General features: G+C 42.8%; 2 protein-coding genes across 5 annotated transcripts in view; one reads left to right on the top strand and one right to left on the bottom strand.

The window, feature by feature from the left end:
• Positions 1 to 1,505, bottom strand: part of LOC139754508 (histone deacetylase 3-like) — a 58,946-nt gene extending 57,441 nt beyond the window's left edge. Inside the window, 1 exon segment of the mRNA XM_071671795.1 lies at positions 1,352 to 1,505. Within this exon segment, the coding sequence (XP_071527896.1) occupies positions 1,352 to 1,490 (139 nt within the window). The 5' untranslated portion in view covers positions 1,491 to 1,505.
• Positions 5 to 21,001, top strand: part of mdy (diacylglycerol O-acyltransferase) — a 98,097-nt gene continuing 77,100 nt past the window's right edge. For 2 of the 4 annotated variants that reach the window (XM_071671792.1, XM_071671793.1), the window contains exons 1-2: positions 5 to 199; positions 19,301 to 19,395. In XM_071671792.1, the coding sequence (XP_071527893.1) occupies positions 101 to 199; positions 19,301 to 19,395 (194 nt within the window). In that variant the 5' untranslated portion in view covers positions 5 to 100. Of the gene's footprint in view, positions 200 to 19,300; positions 19,396 to 19,915; positions 19,945 to 21,001 lie in introns of those variants that run through there. The other 2 variants (XM_071671790.1, XM_071671791.1) reach the window with 2 other exon arrangements.

Below are 21,001 nucleotides of genomic sequence, written 5' to 3'. Positions count from 1 at the left end.
AGTCGACCTTCCAGTGAGCGAAAGATATGTCGTGTTCACCGTACTCGTTGCCACCACAACACCTTGCCTTTAGTCGGGTAGCAGGTTTCTGCGAGGGAGGATGTCGATCGGCGGTGTCGACAGTGATGATGGCAGGTCGCCGGAGAATGACATTCAAGTTGTAAAGACAGGTGTTAACGCTCAAGCAGAGGAAAATAGGGTGGGTACCCTTCAAAAATTGTTATAGTATTTAGGATTACAAAAGTATAGAGGCCTAGAATTATGGTTATTGACCTTTGTGTTTTTGTATGACTAGAAGATTATGTAAGTTTTCTTGCAGAAATAGCATTTAAGGCTTTTGCATAATAATTTTCTTCACATGGAAGTCTGTCGTCATTTGTGTAAGCAGTGCCACAGCTATCAATTATGTTAGAATTGATAGTGGAGAGATAACCTGTTGAACGTATGAATTGTTGCAAAATATAAGCAGTGAAACACACAGGAATGCAAATTGTATACTGTTAGTGTCATATGTTGTGATAATTACCTATGTCATTGTTTAGAGGTGTGAACAGTGGTGTCTAAATCTAGTTACACTGCTTACTGTTTACTACTCGCTGTGTATCATAGCCTCTCTGTATGAATATGGGTCAGTATTACAGCCTGAAACCTTCATATATTCATGGCCACATCACGTTTCTTGCAAGCCTCAGGCTACGCGGGTAATGTAAACTTCATTTTAAACTTCCCGTACATCACTTTATGAATATCTAAGAAAAAAATGAAGCCTTGATTTGAGAGAAGTGCGACAACAAACATGTTAATCTTGAGTGCATATATACTTATTCCTCTGTTTCGCCATTCGTCGCTAATTTTTGCTAGTAGTAGCTATCTTGATATATATATTGTGTCCGGAAATATTATTCGTTCTTTGGATCTGTGTTGTGTTGATAAGTGCGTACCTGGGAAATGAGCGAGGGTAGGTCTCTGGTCCCTTGCATGGGTACTCTCGTGAGTAGAGTTCATGCTGGCAGGACATTTTCAATAAAGATATCACAAAATTTGTTTTATCACGTGCAACAGTTGCAAATGACTATCAAATGTCACCCCAAAAAATGTGTGGTGACTGCGAGCTGTTCTGGGTGTAAGAAACAGACCCGACGGCTGGATTTTCATGGGTTTTCTTGGTGTATTGATATCTAGTTTATTGGATAGACACTTGCACTGGAGGTCTCTGTGTTGCATATGCACCCACGAGGATTTGAAGTAACAGAATACGCACGTTAGGAAAATCAAGAAAATATATAGACTATACAAAACCTATCAACCAATAATTCCTTTACTGCCTCGTTCAACACGTTAAGTTGCTTGCCTTTGGTGGTTATCCCGCGCTGTTCCTGACGCTGGAATCCCTCGCCACCCCTGGGCTGCGTCTGGCTGCCGAACCCCTTAGCTTTGAGACTCGTTGTTGAATGGGAAATTTGTTCACTTACATAACCCAAGTTTGACATCTTTTATGGCAAAGTATTGTGGGATAGTAATTTTGCCGAGTATATTTTTACCAGGCTAACTTTACAATCAGTACTCTCAGATGTATTGTTACAGTAGGTGTTACCAAAGTTAATAATTTATCGTGATATTTCTCTTCGGAATGTTAGTGTTAGTGGGTCTAATGTTATCATCACTGGTGTACCCTGAACGGAGACACTTTAATTTGCTTGTGTTATCTTGTCTTATCGGAACTTTCAAGGTAAACTCATGCTGAAATGGTTAATGTTTCTTGGACAAATGGAACTAATCGGAGATCGTCCGTTATATTAGATATGTAATTACCTTTTAGATGGTACGGAAAGGGAGTTTACAATCGTGGGGTCCCAACTCTGAGAAAATATATGATTTTTAGTAAGACATACAACACGGACACAAACATCCCGTAATCATGATAAGGAAAGGTAAGTGCGGGAAAAGAAATGAAACATCAATGGTTAATTTGAGCTCTGTGGGTCCTTGTAGACACGACTTTTCAAGATGAAAAGGTTCAAGAAAGGGAAAGAGGAAGGCGGAAGAGAATTCCACAGCTACTTTGTATTAGGAAAGGGTTATCATAACGATTAGTCCTCGTGTAGTTAGCCTTCACACTGGAGCTATGGGAAGCAGCAATCAGGCGCCTGCCGCGGGTCAAGTTTATTGGTTTAAGAGTTGATATGGCTTAAGGTTTTTTATTCTGCTTTCTTGGAGGACGGTTAAAGAAGTCACTACAAGTATATCCAGACTGCAGCGTGCTGAAGATTTGGAACGGAATAAGAGGCACCAGTACAACACCCAAGCTTTTTGGAATTAGATTTTGTGCTGTTCAGTGTTTGTGGTGTCCAAGGAGTGGAGGTTATGGTTGCACTGACCGTCTGTTGTTTTAGGGCTGAACTTAGATTTTTGTGAGCTGAACAGAAGGAAGCTAGTGAGATTTAGTAAGAGACTGTGCAAATATCTTTCAACAAAGTTGAGATAGCAGTGGTTCGGTATAAGGAGGGGTGATGGCGTGGGAGGGAGGGTTAGAAGTGGAATGATCCAGAGTAATTGGAAAATGAGATGCCGAAAAGAGTGACGTTATCAGGTGGAGAGCAGGAAATGATTAGGTATGGTAGAGGGGGGAAGGTTGGGTTATAGAAGTTGAGATACGTGTGGTTAAAGATCGGAAAAATTTATCCGCGAAAGAAGTATGAACTGGGCAGGGTGACTGGGATCCATGTGACAGAAAGGCTGGAAGTGCTGTTGATGGGCTGCACCAGGGCATAGGAAGTCAAAGTGAACCGTGGAATAGTCTGTGGGCTTTGCTGTAGGTGGACAGAGGTATGACCTTCAGATTGGTCTTCAAGATAACCAAGATAAGTGAGAGATGAGCAGGCCTACCAGGCGGCCTTCGCCCCTGCTGCTGTGGTTATCATGTTCTGAATGACCCTAGGGCGAAGTAGGGTGGGAGGATGAGACATGCCGGACCCGAAGGATTCGAAGCTCCACCTGACATTACGGCAAGATTGGGAAGTCGACTGACACGAATGTATGCATTTCTCTCTCTCTCTCTCTCTCTCTCTCTCTCTCTCTCTCTCTCTCTCTCTCTCTCTCTCTCTCTCTCTCTCCACTCTTCCGACACTTAGCATATTCAAACATTATCTGTTCTTTGATCCATTAGGTTCATCCCAGTCGTTCCATCATGATCGTTGATGGAGCGACATCATCTCACCCTGTGGTTCCCTCCGCCTCCTCCTCCTCCTCCTACTCTCTTACTCAGCCACAAACCCTACTCACTTCAAAACCCACGATTCCACGCCACAGCCCTGTGATTCAGCCTCTCCTCCTCACTCTGCTGTTGCATCTCCTACTCAACATAAGGTCTATGCAAATTTTGGGTATAGTGCCAGAGAATCTTCAGGGATATTGCCATCCGTAAATGAGCTACAGAGATCTAGTGACGAAGAGTTCCAGGGTGCAAATGTATGGGTTGTACCGTCGTGGTCACATCCTAGCCAGGCAGTGTGTAAGGTTTAGACCTTTTCCCAGGGTGGGGATCCCAACCCTGGGTGGCCGTGTTAGGGTATGGATCCCAGCCCTGGGCGGCCGTGTTAGGGTATGGATCCCAGCCCTGGGCGGCCGTGTTAGGGTGTGGATGCCAGCCGTGGGCGGCCGTGCTGAGGCCTTGCCAGCGTCGCAGCCCTGGTTTCCGGTGTCACACATTTGGGGAGGCCATAAACTTGGCGTTTCCCGTCTTTTACCTCACGGAAAACCCCGGACCGTGTCACAATACCTGAGGAACCCCTGGCATGATATCGGGAGCCCTAGCACCGATATCATGAATCCTAGTATGGTATCGAGAAGCCAAGCAGGATTCCAGGAACCCTAGCATATCGGGGACCTAAGCGTGATATCAGGAAGCGTAGCGTTATATTAGGGTCCCTGACCTGATATCAGGGACCCCTATCATGATATCGGGAACCTTAACATGAAATTAGGGACTGTCCTGAAATCGGATACCTTAACATGATATCGGGGACTGTGGCGTGAAACTCGGGACTCTGATGATATCGGGGTCCTTCCTAGATGACTGCACGTGGCTCAGGCGATTGTGGTGGCTGGAGAGGTTGTGGTGGTGGTGGCTGGAGGGTTGTGGTAGTGGCTGGAGAGGTTGTGGTGGTAGCAGGAGAGGTTACGGTGGTGGTGCCTGGAGAGGTTGTGGTGGTGGCAGGGGAGGTTGTTGTGGTGGCGAGGAAAGGTTGCGGATGAGGGAACTAGTGGTGGTGTTTAGTGGAGGTTATGATGGTGGTTGGAGAGGTTGAGGTTGGGGAGGTCTTGTTGAGGAGGTTGTAATTGTGGTTAAGGAGTTTCTGATGGTTGTTAGGGGAGGTTGAGAGAGTTGTGGTGGTTGATGGAGCAGGTTGTCATGGCAGTTGGCGAAGTTGTGGTTGTGGGTGGAGGAGGTTGCAATTGTGGTAAGGGATCACTGATTGTGGTTGAAGAGGTTGTGACAGCTGTTGGTAGAGGTTATGGTGGTGGTTAGGAGAGGCTGTGGTGCTGGTTGCAGGAAGTTGTAACGGTGGGTGTGGCTATCTGTAGGAGGGTCCAGTGAGGTTGCCGCTAATGATAGTGTTGGAGGATGAACGCTGCCCTTGTTAGTGTTGGAGGATGATCGCTGCCCTTGTTAGGGTTGGAGGATGATCGCTGCCCTTGTTAGTGTTAGAGGATGAACGCTGCCCTTGTTAGTGTTGGAGGATGATCGCTGGCCTTGTTAGTGTTGGAGGATGATCGCTGCCCTTGTTAGTGTTGGAGGATGATCGCTGCCCTTGTTAGTGTTGGAGTAAGATTGTTGCCCTTTGCAGTATCAAAGGGCACTATCCTTGGTAGTGCTAGAGTAAGAGCGCGGCCCTTTATAGTGTAAGGAGAGCGCCGCCCTTGGAAGTTTTGGAGGGAGATTGGAGGAAGGGCTCTGCCAATGGTAGTGTTGGAGGGAGCACACTGCCTTATACTTAGTGTTGGAGGTAGATAGTCGCCCTTTGTGGTGTTGGAGGGAGAGCACCACCTTTTGTAGTGTTGGAGAGAGAGTACCACCCTTTATAGTGCTGGAGGAGGGCTCTGCCTCTGTCTTCATTAGGGTTGGCAGAATGGCGCCTTCCTTGCTAGTGTTAGGAGAGCGGCGCCCTTAGTTATGTTGGGGGGTTGAAGCCGCCCTTGGCAGTGTTGGGGGTATGGTGCCATCCGCGCAGTGTTGGAGATGAGGCAGATTGCTACAGGCAGTAAGTGGGAGAAGGAACTGGTGATATGTAGCGACGCGCTGTGGTGGCAAAACTGATGGTCCTAGGACGCCCGAACGGGGCGGAGGGCGGCCCTGGTCCTGGGCTTAGGGCTGGGGTAGACGGCAGAAGAAGTCATGGCTGAGGGAAATATTCACCAACAGACAAAGTGCACATGTAGGCTGGGAAGTAAGCGGATGAGGTCACTCATGATTTGTATAAGGTGAAGTTGACCATTTGCTGCAGTTTGCCTGGTACCACTAGCAACCCTGCCATTAACGCTGGTTATTTCCAAATTATTTCACCAGTCCCCACAGAATTACACCTTGTCCTTATTTACATACGTTTTTCTCAAAATTGTCTAAATGCTTTTGAATCTTCCCCGTGACGCTATAGTATCGAGGTTTGATTTGATTAATAATGTCATCCCATAAACACGACGGTACGGCTCAAGAGCACGACGGTACGGCGCATGAGCACGATGTACGGCGCATGAGCACGACGGTACGGCGCATGAGCACGACGGTACGGCGCATGAGCACGACGGTACGGCGCATGAGCACGACGGTACCAGCTTGGGTATGATGGCAGGACCTTTGACCTGATCCGTGAGGGTTCTATTGGTGGTCAAGCTTACCAGGAGGTGCAGGCGGTGGCAAGCAGTGTGGTGACTGCGTCAGGGTCGTGAGGTTACCGCCTGATTGCCCCAGCAACTGAGTGTTTATATCAGTTAAGTGATAACACTTCGTATAGTGGCACTCAACATGGCCTGTAGGTCTCCCGGTCGTCAGTTAGTTGAATTTATATTCAAATTGATTTGCTCATTAAACTACTTTTCGTTTTTTAAACTATTTTTCATTTTTTTTTTACGTGTCGCATGAATGATATGAAAACCATCATGCACTTAAACGTGTCTGAGCATCTTTATTATATACTTGTATGTATATGGATGCGAAGATGTTTGGTGTTACTATTACTGTATGTAGCGAAATCCCTGATGTTCAAAACTGATTTTTTCCAAGAACGACGAATGGCATTCGTAATGTTATTTTAAGAGCCGTAAAGCTCGAAATATATGAGAATGCATGTTGGAGTGTTGTGGCAGCCATCCCTTACACTCGGAGTTGAGGAGAAATCAATTCATTGGTGTCAAATTCAGGTTGAAATAATTCTGCCTGCAACATGTTACCCCTGAGTCTGGGCATGGCAACCAGCCAACCGATGAAGCAGTGCGTTCGGAAGATAACATGACTACAAAACTCGTGTGATCGTATGGAAGGGATGATAGCGCACTCTACCTCGCACAGAACAGTGGACTTCTTATGGAGGTTGTGGATGCTTGTTACCCTGTTTGTACATCCACACTTTTGTAAATGGCTGCACTCGGGGAAAGTTTGTAAAGTTTGTGTTGTGGACTGTTTCTCCACACTTTATATATAAAGGGTTTGCTTGTGTCTGTGAAGAAATGTGCAGTTTATTCTCTGTTCTTTGGAAATGATATTTTTTGCAGCAGTTTCAATTGCTAAGGTGGTTCTTTACCCCTCTGTAAGCCGTAGTGATTAGGGTCATAAGGTCGTTTTCAAAGCTTCATCTTAGTCGGGGGTTCATAATTCTTTCAGAGTGTCCTGGCACGGCACCTCTAGGAGGGGAAGAGGGCAGTGGTTCCTCACGGTTTGTTTTTAGCATTCCTGGTTTCGGTATCATTATTACTATGGCCCCTTTAAACCTTCGAGGAAAGTGTCTTGTGCTTAGGGAAGCACTGCAGATGTTGAGAGGGTATTGAAGTCCTTTTAGGGGTAGCATGCTAACTTGCCTCTTATCTATTTACTGTTTCCCGGGGCTGACTCAGTACTTGGTTTTCTGAATGGCTGTTGGGAGTTCCGGCAGGTCGACTGTCACGGGGAGGCGTTGTTGGGGGACAGTCGGGGAGAAGGGTGTGGGATCTGTCTCGACTCTGAGTAAACCAGTCGGTTGTTTCTATGTCATGGTCTTGGTTGTACTTTGTTTTCTTCGGGTGTAATCTTGAACTCTTTCCATGTTATGGGAGAGAGCCTAGTTATCGATGCATTAGTATCTATGTTGGAAACACTTGTGGTCTTTTATGATGATGCTGATATACTTCTGCATTATCGGGTAAGATGAGTTGTGACCGTGGTACATGCAGCTCTTCATGCAAGTCTAGGGGAGGGAATCAGTGTCATTAAACTCCTTACACATCATTACCGTAGCACAAGGAGACATCACTCTGAGGTGATTTGAGGAGTTGATAAGATAAGTTCAGCGTATCTGAGGAATAACCGGGTGGATGATACAGCTCACAAGAAATGATGAAAGCAGTGTGGCAAGGATGTGCACCCAATACTGTCTGAACACGTTACTCTCTCATCTTCGGGGATTTCAAAATTGAGGTGGGAAGGATTCGATCCCAACCACACCTATTAGTGCGTAGATGACATTTGTTTATGATTTATCCATAAAAAAGTCTCGGGAACAATGTCAGGCCTTTCTGATGGCAACAACAGCCTTGACAGAGCTTATCATTCTCGTATGAGAGGGATGTGGGGCATGGATAGCAGAGTCCAAACCACAGTTGAGGAATTTCAGGATGTTGATCAGGCTTGACTGGAGTAGATGATATGTCTTTAACAGACTTCTGAACATGGCGACCTTATCTGCAGGTGGGGGCATGGAAGAGTTGAAAGATTTCGGTATCGCGATGGCACTTGGGTTTTGGTAGCTGTTCCCACGCTTCGAGCGGTATCAGGACTGAGGGAGTTAATGGCGGTTGATGTACGATAGTAAACACAGACCGCGACCCCTCAAAACTCGCGTGAATGGGCCTGGTCCACTGCCCTTTGGACGCTGAACGCTTCCATGACTTTTTACGTCGCAAGATCTGGTCGCACATAAAAGTCTAGGTCTTAGATAAAATATGAAGAGAAAAGGACAGAATTATAGATAGGAATGGGGAAAAACGAACCGAGTTTTGGAGATGGAAAATGTCTTGAAAATGGACAGGTCATAGCAGCAGGGTTAGACGTGTGGAGGTAAAGGTTTCAGACTCAGCGATGTTGGGGAAGCAACTCATGTCAACGGCTCACCCTTGAGTTGCCAGCGGCCTCACAGTGATCATGTGGCGCAGTGGCTTGCACAGGCTTAAGTCGGCAAGGTAATGGTGGGAGGACGTAACCAGCCAGTCATTGAGAGCAGAAGCCAAATCAATATTATTGGAAGAGAGATGGAAGCTAGTTCTGCTGCTCGAGGTGAATGGGTGAAGTTTATGGTCAGATTGAGACGGCAGATAAGTCACATTGCTTTGAACTCTACTTTTTTTTCCGAGACGGCACGGACAACGGAAGCCCTAATCAAGGCTAGCTCATTAGCGATATATATATATATATATATATATATATATATATATATATATATATATATATGTATATATATATATATACACACACCGGAGTCGACTTGCTGTCAGTTGATTGAATCAGGGCATGTGAAGCGTCTGGGGTAAACCATGGAAAGTTTTGTGGGGCCGGGATGTGGAAAGGGAGCTGTGCTTTCGGTGCATTACACATGACAACTAGACTGAGTGTGAACGAATGTGGCCTTTGTTGTCTTTTCCTATCGCTACCTCGCGCGCACGCGGGGGGAAGGGGTGCCATTTCATTTGTGGCGGGGTGGCGACGAGAATGGATGAAGGCAGTATGTATGAATATGTACATGTGTATATATGCATATGTTTGTGTATGTATATGTATGTATACGTTGAAACGTATGAATATGTAAATGTGCGTGTGTGGGCGTTTATAAATATACATGTGAATGTTGGTGTGTTGGGCCAGTCTTTCGTGTTTCCTTGCGCTACCTCGCTAACGCGGGAAACAGCGACAAAGTATAATAATAAATAAATGATATATATATATATACATATATATATATATATATATATATATATATATATATATATATATATATATATATATATATATATATATATATGTGTGTGTGTGTGTGTGTGTACACCCATTTTATCGACCAACCCTCAAGGGTGGATGAACAGCTTGGTTGACTGTGAACCAACTGCCAACTGCCAAAACCAGGATTCGAACCTATTTATGTCCTCGACCCTGGGCGGCTTGTGAATGGGTCACTGTCAGCAACGCTAACCGCTACGTCGCAGAAATGAGAACAGTACTCCATTCTGCGATAAAGAAAAAAAAAAAAAGATATATATACGATGGAAGCAATTGTACAGGACTTCCAGTTTCTTTGAGGTATACTTGGATATTTGTGTAATGTGGGGTTCCCAATATAGATTAGATGATCCAGTGTTACCAAGTGTGTTTATCTGCTTTCGGTCGTGTGTCTTAACTGGTGTACTTTGTGCATTACTTAACCGGCTTCAGGTGTGTGGTAGTGTTGATTTTATGTAGAATATGTTTGGTGATTCACTTGGCAAGATAACATGGAAATATTTCAGTACCTTCGTAATCTGTAAGGTTATGAGGTACAGAGAGAAGCTCTATGGTTTACCCGCGAGTGGAACGCATCTGTCATTACCCTGTAGTCCCAGTAGATGTATGGCTGTCCCCAGATCCCAGTAGATGTATGGCTGTCCCCAGATCCCAGTAGATGTATGGCTATCCCCAGATCCCAGTAGATGTATGGCTGTCCCCAGATCCCAGTAGATGTATGGCTATCCCCAGATCCCAGTAGATGTATGGCTATCCCCAGATCCCAGTAGATGTATGGCTATCCCCAGATCCCAGTAGATGTATGGCTGTCCCCAGATCCCAGTAGATGTATGGCTGTCCCCAGATCCCAGTAGATGTATGGCTATCCCCAGATCCCAGTAGATGTATGGCTATCCCCAGATCCCAGTAGATGTATGGCTATCCCCAGATCCCAGTAGATGTATGGCTGTCCCCAGATCCCAGTAGATGTATGGCTGTCCCCAGATCCCAGTAGATGTATGGCTATCCCCAGATCCCAGTAGATGTATGGCTGTCCCCAGATCCCAGTAGATGTATGGCTATCCCCAGATCCCAGCAGATGTATGGCTGTCCCCAGATCCCAGTAGATGTATGGCTATCCCCAGATCCCAGCAGATGTATGGCTATCCCCAGATCCCAGCAGATGTATAGCTATCCCCAGATCCCAGTAGATGTATGGCTATCCCCAGATCCCAGCAGATGTATGGCTATCCCCAGATCCCAGTAGATGTATGGCTATCCCCAGATCCCAGTAGATGTATGGCTATCCCCAGATCCCAGCAGATGTATGGCTATCCCCAGATCCCAGCAGATGTATGGCTATCCCCAGATCCCAGCAGATGTATGGCTATCCCCAGATCCCAGCAGATGTATGGCTATCCCCAGATCCCAGCAGATGTATGGCTATCCCCAGATCCCAGCAGATGTATGGCTATCCCCAGATCCCAGCAGATGTATGGCTATCCCCATATCCCAGCAGATGTATGGCTATCCCCATATCCCAGTAGATGTATGGCTATCCCCAGATCCCAGCAGATGTATGGCTATCCCCAGATCCCAGCAGATGTATGGCTATCCCCAGATCCCAGCAGATGTATGGCTATCCCCAGATCCCAGCAGATGTATGGCTATCCCCAGATCCCAGCAGATGTATGGCTATCCCCAGATCCCAGCAGATGTATGGCTATCCCCAGATCCCAGCAGATGTATGGCTATCCCCAGATCCCAGCAGATGTATGGCTATCCCCAGATCCCAGTAGATGTATGGCTATCCCCAGATCCCAGTAGATGTATGGCTATCCCCAGATCCCAGCAGATGTATGGCTGTCCCCAGATCCCAGCAGACATATGCCCAGATCCCAGCAGACATATGGCTGCCCCACGGATCCTAACTGATGTTGGCCGTCCCCAGATCCCAGCGGTAGACATATGGCTGTCCTGAAATCTTCATTTGTTATCTCCAGACTGTAACTTCATCCAGTTGTTAAGCCTGATGAACATGCATCCTCCCAACCCTAAAGCTTAAACTGGTTCTGTTGGTATTTATTCCATTTTGAAAATGAACTAACATGGTCAGTAATGTGCATTACGTACTACAGGTGAATATTTGATGGTCGTTTCATAATTGTTAATCTTAATTTGTCATGAAAGACTCTTCGAGGAGATCAGATCCATGCTTCACAGGTTTCCAGCTGGTGTAAGATGGTTATTCCAGAAATTCAAACGTTACTATTGTTTAGGGATAACAAGAAAAGATCTCGGTGGCCCAGGAACAATGTTTCTGGCAGCCAGGAACAATGTATGAACAGACGTTTCAGTGCTCGTTGTGTTTTTCAGTACCACACAGTAAGAATGTCCTAATGATGACGTTACTTTTGAGTCGTTTAAACCAGCTGACACCACCGGGATAGGCCGCCTTGACATGATACAAATGTATGTTAACAGACTCCATCACTCAGGGTTCAGATTGGTTTAACAGCATTGCCACGTTGCGATGGTGGGGTGGGGAATGGTGGATAATTCGTAAAGTTGTATCACGTAAACGTGAACAATAAATTATGGTTGTATGGAGGAGACATTTTCAAGTCCTGGAACACTCCCGAAAGTACAACCTTCTTGATTAATGTGCTTCGGGGTTTATTTAAGAATGAAAATTGCTACCGTTCGGAGACTTATTTTTCCATGAACTTCATCACAAAGTAAAATATATTTGTCGTTCAGTCGGACTCCAATTATTACTTTTATTACTTTTTTTTTTTTCTTTACCGACCATCTCTATAAGGAGTTCCTAATGGCGTAAGTGCAGAGCTTCACGCAGGCGCAGTATCCATCATGGCTATAGTTTGTCATGCATAATTTTGTATTATTATTATTATTATTATTATTATTATTATTATTATTATTATTATTTATCGACCTTCAAATCTCTTACCCCAACCTAAGAATAATCTTGTAACCTTTTATAATACTGCTGGAAGAAATTGGTTTGCTGAACCGAAGCCGATTTACCGTTCGGTCTGCATTATCCACCACGGCAATCGAGGAATGTCATACTGTTACGTATACTGAAGAATTATGCGCAGACTTTAGCTTAAGACCCTCAAGCCTTTATTTTGGAATACTCTGCTTAATGGTAACTTACATCATACACACGAATGATGTAATTACTCAAGCAGTCTCTTAGAATGCCTGAGTAATTACATTATAATCTCCTTGGACGAATAGAATATGAACTGGAGGTTCAAGTATATAATGAGCTGACCTCTGGCAGGGTGTGACTCCTGACACAGTAACATTAAACGTGCTGGTGACGAGGGGCCAGACGGCCAGGTAAGTGCCTCAGCATTGAGAATATATCCCAGTATTTGGCTTAATGTTACTTCGCACTTAAAGTACTCTACTGGCTGATTTGATGCAATAACATTTGCGCAGAATTTCATACCAAAAGTATATATATATATATATATATATATATATATATATATATATATATATATATATATATATATATATATATATATATATACATTCGTTCACAGTCTCTAGCTGTCATGTATAATGCACCGAAACCACAGCTCCCTTTCCATATCCAGGCCCCACAAAACTTTCCATGGTTTACCCCAGACGCTTCACATGCCTTGGTTCAATCCATTGACAGCACGTTGACCCCGGTATACCAGTCGTTCTAATTCACTCTATTCCTTGCACGCCTTTCACCCTCCTGCATGTTCATGCCCCGACCGCTCAAAACCTTTTTCACTCCTTCATATATATATATATATATATATATATATATATATATATATATATATATATATATATATATATATATATATATATTTAAAGGGGAAGTAAATGTTTATAGTTGTGTTACTGGAGTGATAGTTTTCATACATGGTGCTTTGACAAGAAAATAGTGAAATTGGAAAAAATGTAGCTTAGACATTGAAGCTTATTGATACAGTGGTTAAATTGATGAGAACTACTATTGACGTTTGTGTAAATAAATTATACATTTCCCTTTTCCATAGCCAGAGGTTGAACCATTATGTGACATTCATTTTTTCATTTCATTTCAAGCTAGAAGTTTCAGTTTTCTAAATATATATATATATATATATATATATATATATATATATATATATATATATATATATATATATATATATATATATATGTATATATATATATATATATATATATATATATATATATATATATATATATATATATATATATATATATACATATATATATATATCTTTTTTTTTTTTTTTTAAACTATTAGACATTTCCCGCGTTAGCGAGGTAGCGTTAAGAACAGAAGACTGGGCCTTTTTTGGAATATCCTCACCTGGCCCCCTCTGTTCCTTCTTCTGGAAAATTAAAAAAAAAAAAAAAACGAGAGGGGAGGATTTCCAGCCCCCCGCTCCCTCCCCTTTTAGTCGCCTTCTACGACACGCAGGGAATACGTGGGAAGTATTCTTAATCCCCTGTCCCCAAGGATAGGGGATATATATATATATATATATATATATATATATATATATATATATATATATATATATAGTGCCATTGTACAAAGGCAAAGGGGATAAGAGTGAGTGCTCAAATTACAGAGGTATAAGTTTGTTGAGTATTCCTGGTAAATTATATGGGAGGGTATTGATTGAGAGGGTGAAGGCATGTACAGAGCATCAGATTGGGGAAGAGCAGTGTGGTTTCAGAAGTGGTAGAGGATGTGTGGATCAGGTGTTTGCTTTGAAGAATGTATGTGAGAAATACTTAGAAAAGCAAATGGATTTGTATGTAGCATTTATGGATCTGGAGAAGGCATATGATAGAGTTGATAGAGATGCTTTGTGGAAGGTATTAAGAATATATGGTGTGGGAGGAAAGTTGTTAGAAGCAGTGAAAAGTTTTTATCGAGGATGTAAGGCATGTGTACGTGTAGGAAGAGAGGAAAGTGATTGGTTCTCAGTGAATGTAGGTTTGCGGCAGGGGTGTGTGATGTCTCCATGGTTGTTTAATTTGTTTATGGATGGGGTTGTTAGGGAGGTAAATGCAAGAGTCTTGGAAAGAGGGGTAAGTATGAAGTCTGTTGGGGATGAGAGAGCTTGGGAAGTGAGTCAGTTGTTGTTCGCTGATGATACAGCGCTGGTGGCGGATTCATGTGAGAAACTGCAGAAGCTGGTGACAGAGTTTGGTAAAGTGTGTGGAAGAAGAAAGTTAAGAGTAAATGTCAATAAGAGCAAGGTTATTAGGTACAGTAGGGTTGAGGGTCAAGTCAATTGGGAGGTGAGTTTGAATGGTGAGAGGCTGGAGGAAGTGAAGTGTTTTAGATATCTGGGAGTGGATCTGTCAGCGGATGGAACCATGGAAGCGGAAGTGGATCATAGGGTGGGGGAGGGGGCGAAAATTTTGGGAGCCTTGAAAAATGTGTGGAAGTCGAGAACATTATCCGGAAAGCAAAAATGGGTATGTTTGAAGGAATAGTAGTTCCAACAATGTTGTATGGTTGCGAGGCGTGGGCTATGGATAGAGTTGTGCGTAGGAGGATGGATGTGCTGGAAATGAGATGTTTGAGGACAATGTGTGGTGTGAGGTGGTTTGATCGAGTAAGTAACGTAAGGGTAAGAGAGATGTGTGGAAATAAAAAGAGCGTGGTTGAGAGAGCAGAAGAGGGTGTTTTGAAGTGGTTTGGGCACATGGAGAGAATGAGTGAGGAAAGATTGACCAAGAGGATATATGTGTCGGAGGTGGAGGGAACGAGGAGAAGAGGGAGACCAAATTGGAGGTGGAAAGATGGAGTGAAAAGGATTTTGTGTGATCGGGGCCTGAACATGCAGGAGGGTGAAAGGAGGGCAAGGAATAGAGTGAATTGGAGCGATGTGGTATACAGGGGTTGACGTGCTGTCAGTGGATTGAATCAAGGCATGTGAAGCGTCTGGGGTAAACCATGGAAAGCTGTGTAGGTATGTATATTTGCGTGTGTGGACGTGTGTATGTACATGTGTATGGGGGGGGTTGGGCCATTTCTTTCGTCTGTTTCCTTGCGCTACCTCGCAAACGCGGGAGACAGCGACAAAGTATAAAAAAAAAAAAAAAAAAAAAAAAAAAAAAAAAAAAAATATATATATATATATATATATATATATATATATATATATATATATATCTTTCTTTTTCTTTCATACTATTCGCCATTTCCCGCATTAGCGAGGTAGCGTTAAGAACAGAGGACTGGGCCTTTGAGGGAATATCCTCATCTGGCCCCCTTCTCTGTTCCCTCTTTGGGAAAAAAAAAAAAAAAACAAGAGGGGAGGATTTCCAGCCCCCCGCTCCCTTCCCTTTTAGTCGCCTTCTACGACACGCAGGGAATACATGGGAAGTATTCTTTCTCCCCTATATATATATATATATATATATATATATATATATATATATATATATATATATATATATATATATATCTTTCATACTATTCGCCATTTCCCGCGTTAGCGAGGCAGCGTTGAGAACAGAGTACTGGACCTTTGAGGGAATATCCTCACCTGGCCCCCTTCTCTGTTCCTTCTTTATATATATATATATATATATATATATATATATATATATATATATATATATATATATATATATATATATATATATATATTGGAAAGGATTAATTTTGCGCGTGATCAAGTATATTCCTATGAGTCCATGGAGAAAATGAAACACGATAAGTTCGATAAGTTCCCAAGTGCACTTTCGTGTAATAATCACATCATCAGGGGGAGATACAAGAAAGAAATATAACAGTTGATATACAACGAAGAGACAAACAGTAGGAGGACGTCATTTGGTAAACAATCACTTGTTTACCAAATGGCGTCTTCGTTACGTCCCTTCGTTGTATATCAACTGTTATATTTCTTTCTTGTATCTCCCACTGATGATGTGATTATTCCACGAAAGTGCACTTGGGAAATTATCGTGTTTCATTTTCCCCATGGATCATAGGAATATACTTGATCATGCCCAGAATTGTGATCCTTTCCAATATATATTGATGTGCGAGAAATATTTAGAAACGAATTTGTGTGTGCGGTTTATGGATCTGGAGAAGACATAGGGCTGATAGAGATACGTTATGGAAAGTCTTGAGAATATATGGTGTGTGAGGTAAGCTGCTAGAAGCAGTGAGTTTTTATAAAGAGTGTATTTAAGCGTGTGTACGAATATGAGGAAAATGAATGGTTCCAAGTGAAGGTTGATCTGCAGCAGGGGTGTGTGATGTAACCATGGTTGTTTTGTTTGTTTATGGGTTGGGTGGTGAGGGAGGTAAATGCAAGAGTTTTGGAGAGAGTACGCTGTCTGTAGGGGATTGGGGGGGAGGTGGAGGCTGGTAAGTGAGTCTGTTTTGCTGATGATACACCACACCACACACACACACACACACACACACACACACACACACACATATATATATATATATATATATATTTTTTTTTTTTTTCAAACTATTCGCCATTTCCCGCATCAGCAAGGTAGCGTTAAGAACAGAGGACTGGGCCTCTGAGGGGACATCCTCACCTGGCCCCCTTCTCTGTTCCTTTTTTTGGAAAATTAAAAAAAAAAAAAAAAAAAAAATATATATATATATATATATATATATATATATATATATATATATATATATATATATATATAATTACGTTGGAGGCCTCATTCATGGACAAAATTCCACACATCAAGGTCGAGCCATAATTGAAATAGAGAGAGAGGTTGATGAAAGGGAAAAAGAAGAAACGAGGGAAAGTATTTACGAATTTTGGAGGAAGTGAAAAAAATGTCTTTTGAAATGTATTAGGTCATAGTTGGTGAGTAAGACATGAGAGGGTAGAGAATTCCAAAGTTTCGAGGTGTGGGGATAGAAACAGCCATCAATAGCAGCGCCATGGTAGGGAGGGGTACCATGTATGGTTACAAGTTAGAAGATAAGTGATTGTTTTTTTTTTTTTTTTTGGGGGGGGGGGGGAGCAAATAACGTTTTGTCCTGGGCGCCAGAAACCTTGACTACGTAAGTTGTGACGTGGCAAGCTAGGACGGGAGGAGGCACCGGGTGACAAATCATTCTGGAAGGGGGAAAGGGGAAGGGTTACAGACCTAATTATTTTGGTAGGAATCAGAGCTACGCTTACAACCCCGGTTCATGCTAGGATGGTAGGGCCTCTGTGGTCTTGCAGTAGGGAAACGAAAATATTGCCGGAACAGAAGAGGCTACCCTGCACACATCAATGGCTACATTTCTGGTTCATTATAACTATTTTCAAATTCGTTATAGAGATAGACGGTGTGAACTCATGCCATCATTACTAAACCACCATGGCTTCTAAATATGAAACCTGAATCCGGGATTGAAATATGTGTGAAAAATTATATTGAGACTAATCAGATAAGTTTCAGCTGCTTTCACGTTAGCACGATCCTTGGTCTGAGTAGGGATGTTTACGAGGAATTAAGTATCTCTATTCGTTTAATGTAAGAAATATTCATATCTGCATGACTCCATGAAAACGATGCCAATGGAAAGCCATCGCGGACGTGACGCCACATTCAAACATCTGTATATCTATACCGTCGCATCATTCGCTCATTAGTTGTCAAAATATTTTCAGTTTTGATGTCAAATAAATTGCTTCATGCAACTTCTTGGATCCTGTAGTCGTGGATAACATTCTTGATAGCTATGTAAAGTAATACCTGCCTTTCTCGAGGCTAAATAGCTCTTAGAATCGTAGTTTTTGTGAGTTTTGTAATGCCTGTATTGAACCACTGAAATGTTCATTTAATGTTTTAAAACTCTCTATACTTTCGTTAAATGTCGTCCAAACTAGTCAGTGTTTTACTGGGTGCGTCTCCAGTATTCAGTGTAGAATTAAGTGTAGATGTTTGTGTTTGGTCGGGCGGAATGCTCCTTGTTCCTCCTGCCCTTTGTGTGTTCAGCAGGTTGAAGAGAACATAGGCTTCGCCACCCGATATGTAAGGCACGGGGGCCCTGTTTCTTGGTCTGCTGATGGCCCTCGGATCACTCCGTTATGAACGTACTTAGAAATGACATGCCACTAAGCACTGTTAATTGGAAAGCGTGTTCTGTGGCTAATGTCTTGGGGATTTCTCTTGTTAATCTAAGCCAACCAGCCTTATGTTTACTGTACTCGTTTTTTGTTTTTTCCTGCTACACTGGTTATTGTATAAAGTACATTGTACTAAATATTATGTATAATTGGTGTACTGGTGAACGATCATTAAACCGTAAATAGGAATTTGTGCTTTAACGTTACGGTATGTACACACAAAAATCTACTGAGAGAGTTACTTTATAGATGGCTACTTGAAAGGCATTTTGTATTAAGAAAACTTGATGAAATGATTAATTATAATCTGGTAACGCTAGAACTTAATGGTCATTCAGCGCTTTTTAGCTTAAAGATAAATTAAAGCTTGAAACTGATTACATAGAATTACTTATTTTTGGCTTCTTTTTGGGATAACTAAAATTTGAAACTTTATGCAGAATTATATATTTTGGCATACTTTTAAAGTATCGTTTGAATTATTTTTCTTTTAGTTTCTCCAGTAGTTATAATTTCTATTGTTATGAACATGACATATTTACCTGTGACTCGTATGCTGTTAGTGCTTATTCCACATTTATATTGCAGCTAGTATTACAAACTGGGGCAAGTCTCCCTTCCATTAAGTGACCATTAGTCAGTAGGGTATGATCCGTTCTCAATGGACAAAGAATTGTCTGAAAATGGGGATTCGAGAATAAATATTCTTATCGTTATTTTCCCCCACTTTACATCAGTAAAGTTAAATATGCGAGTAGATCATTATTTATTTACCCAATGCAGTTATTATAACGGATAATGTTATAGATATTATAAAGTGGCTGTAAGATTTAGGACGTCAGTTGATAGATGTCTTTGCATGAGTTTCACGTTCAGACCTTGACGTACGTGGCAATTTGATGACTGGTGTTGTATGTACCAGATGCTGAGGCAGCTGCGACGCACCAAGTCAGTGACGAGGGCCGAGTGGATCACAGAGGTCGAGCGGAAGGTTCGACAGTCTCAGCCTGACCGACCGTAAGTACCCGATGTTCTCTCTCTCTCTCTCTCTCTCTCCCTTTTCTTCTTCTCTCTGACTAATAAACTTGTATGTTCCCTTGTAGATAAGTAAGTAGTGTATTAAGTAGGTGCAGCCGTGTTTTTGTGATGACAGACACGCTTCGCCCATATCCTGAGGAGGTGGGTGAGGGGCAAGAGCGAAACTTTACCTGTGTGGGGGAGGGGTGGGAGAGGTAATCAGTGTCCGAAAAGTAGTGTGGTCTTGTCATTGCCCGACAATTCTGTGTCACTTTCTTTGGACATCACAATAATTCATAGAATTCATTAGTAAGATAATAGCCCATTCCCATACACAATTGTTCGACATCGTATTTACCCACTCAAAAAATTGGCTGACGAGACTCCTCCTACCTTGGGTACTACTGGAGGCCATCCACCCCCTCCCACCTAGTATTGTCTGCCGTGCCTGAGGGTTGTGTGTGAGCGAGGCTGGTCAGGAGGTGGCGGTGACCGTCCAGTATCTGCTCTACATGCAAGTGCTGCCAAAGACCGGATGCATCACTACAGGCAAGGTTACTCGGGATATATTAACACTAAGGCGGTAGAGAAGTATCTGGAGAAGGAAAAACAAAAATACATATATGGACTCTATGTTACAGTTGTGAGGCTTTATGATCACAAGGCTTACATACCAAAGACCTTGCAAGCAAGGTTGTTGTGTGTGTGTGTGTGTGTGTGTGTGTGTGTTGGGGGGAGGGGGTTGTGCTTGCCGCCCTGGTGAATGTTAGACAAGTCGTATGAATCACCTTCCGATGGCGGAGCCTACGACACTGATTTTGTCATGAACTGTTAAAACAGTCGCAATTTGTACATAAATTATACTTGAATAAATCCTTAAAGTTTATTTGACCCAGGTGGGAGTATACTGTACATACTCATTACTGAAAGATCTGTTTAGTGTTGAGGACTGTGAGTGGGGTTAAGGCCGTGCGGGAGGTCACGTCAGGCCCTGGGGTTGTTCCTCTGGAGTCAACAGACTTGCCAATATGTGCTTCATAGATTCTATTTTCTGCAGAGTGACTTATCTTGGTATCATTAGCATGACGAGTGGTGCTGTAAATATATCCTTCTAGTAGGCAACACTCAATCGCGCGCATGTGTGTGTGTGTGTGTGTGTCGCAGGGCGGCCTGTTGGGAGGGTAAACCGTGTAAGTTTAGTACCTCAAATTTTAGGGTCGCAGAATTTTTTTTGCCATTTATCATCAATATAATATCGATACTTTCATTGCAATTTCATGGATAGGACAAAGCGAAATTGATGTTGAGAATGTTTTGGCTTAATTTACGTCATCAGAATGAAGACTGTAAATTTGTGCCCGTAATGCCACTCCTGGCCAGGGTCCCGGAGACGCCAAGGTCACCACTGGTGTTCGTAGGTTTAAGATTGTGTGGATAATGAGTGGAAGCGGGGTTTTTTTTTCTTTTTTTGCAGGTAGTGCTAGTCAACTTTCGCAGTGTTTGTTGTGTGTGATATGAAAGAAATTGTTGTTCACCAACATGGTATCAATGATTCATATGAGGAACCACATCACTGTACAAATTTGCTAGAGAGAGCGAGCGTGCT

This window comes from Panulirus ornatus, chromosome 17 (genome assembly GCF_036320965.1).
Source record: "Panulirus ornatus isolate Po-2019 chromosome 17, ASM3632096v1, whole genome shotgun sequence".
NCBI lineage: Eukaryota > Metazoa > Arthropoda > Malacostraca > Decapoda > Palinuridae > Panulirus > Panulirus ornatus.
This window is presented reverse-complemented; position numbering and strand designations above follow the sequence as displayed.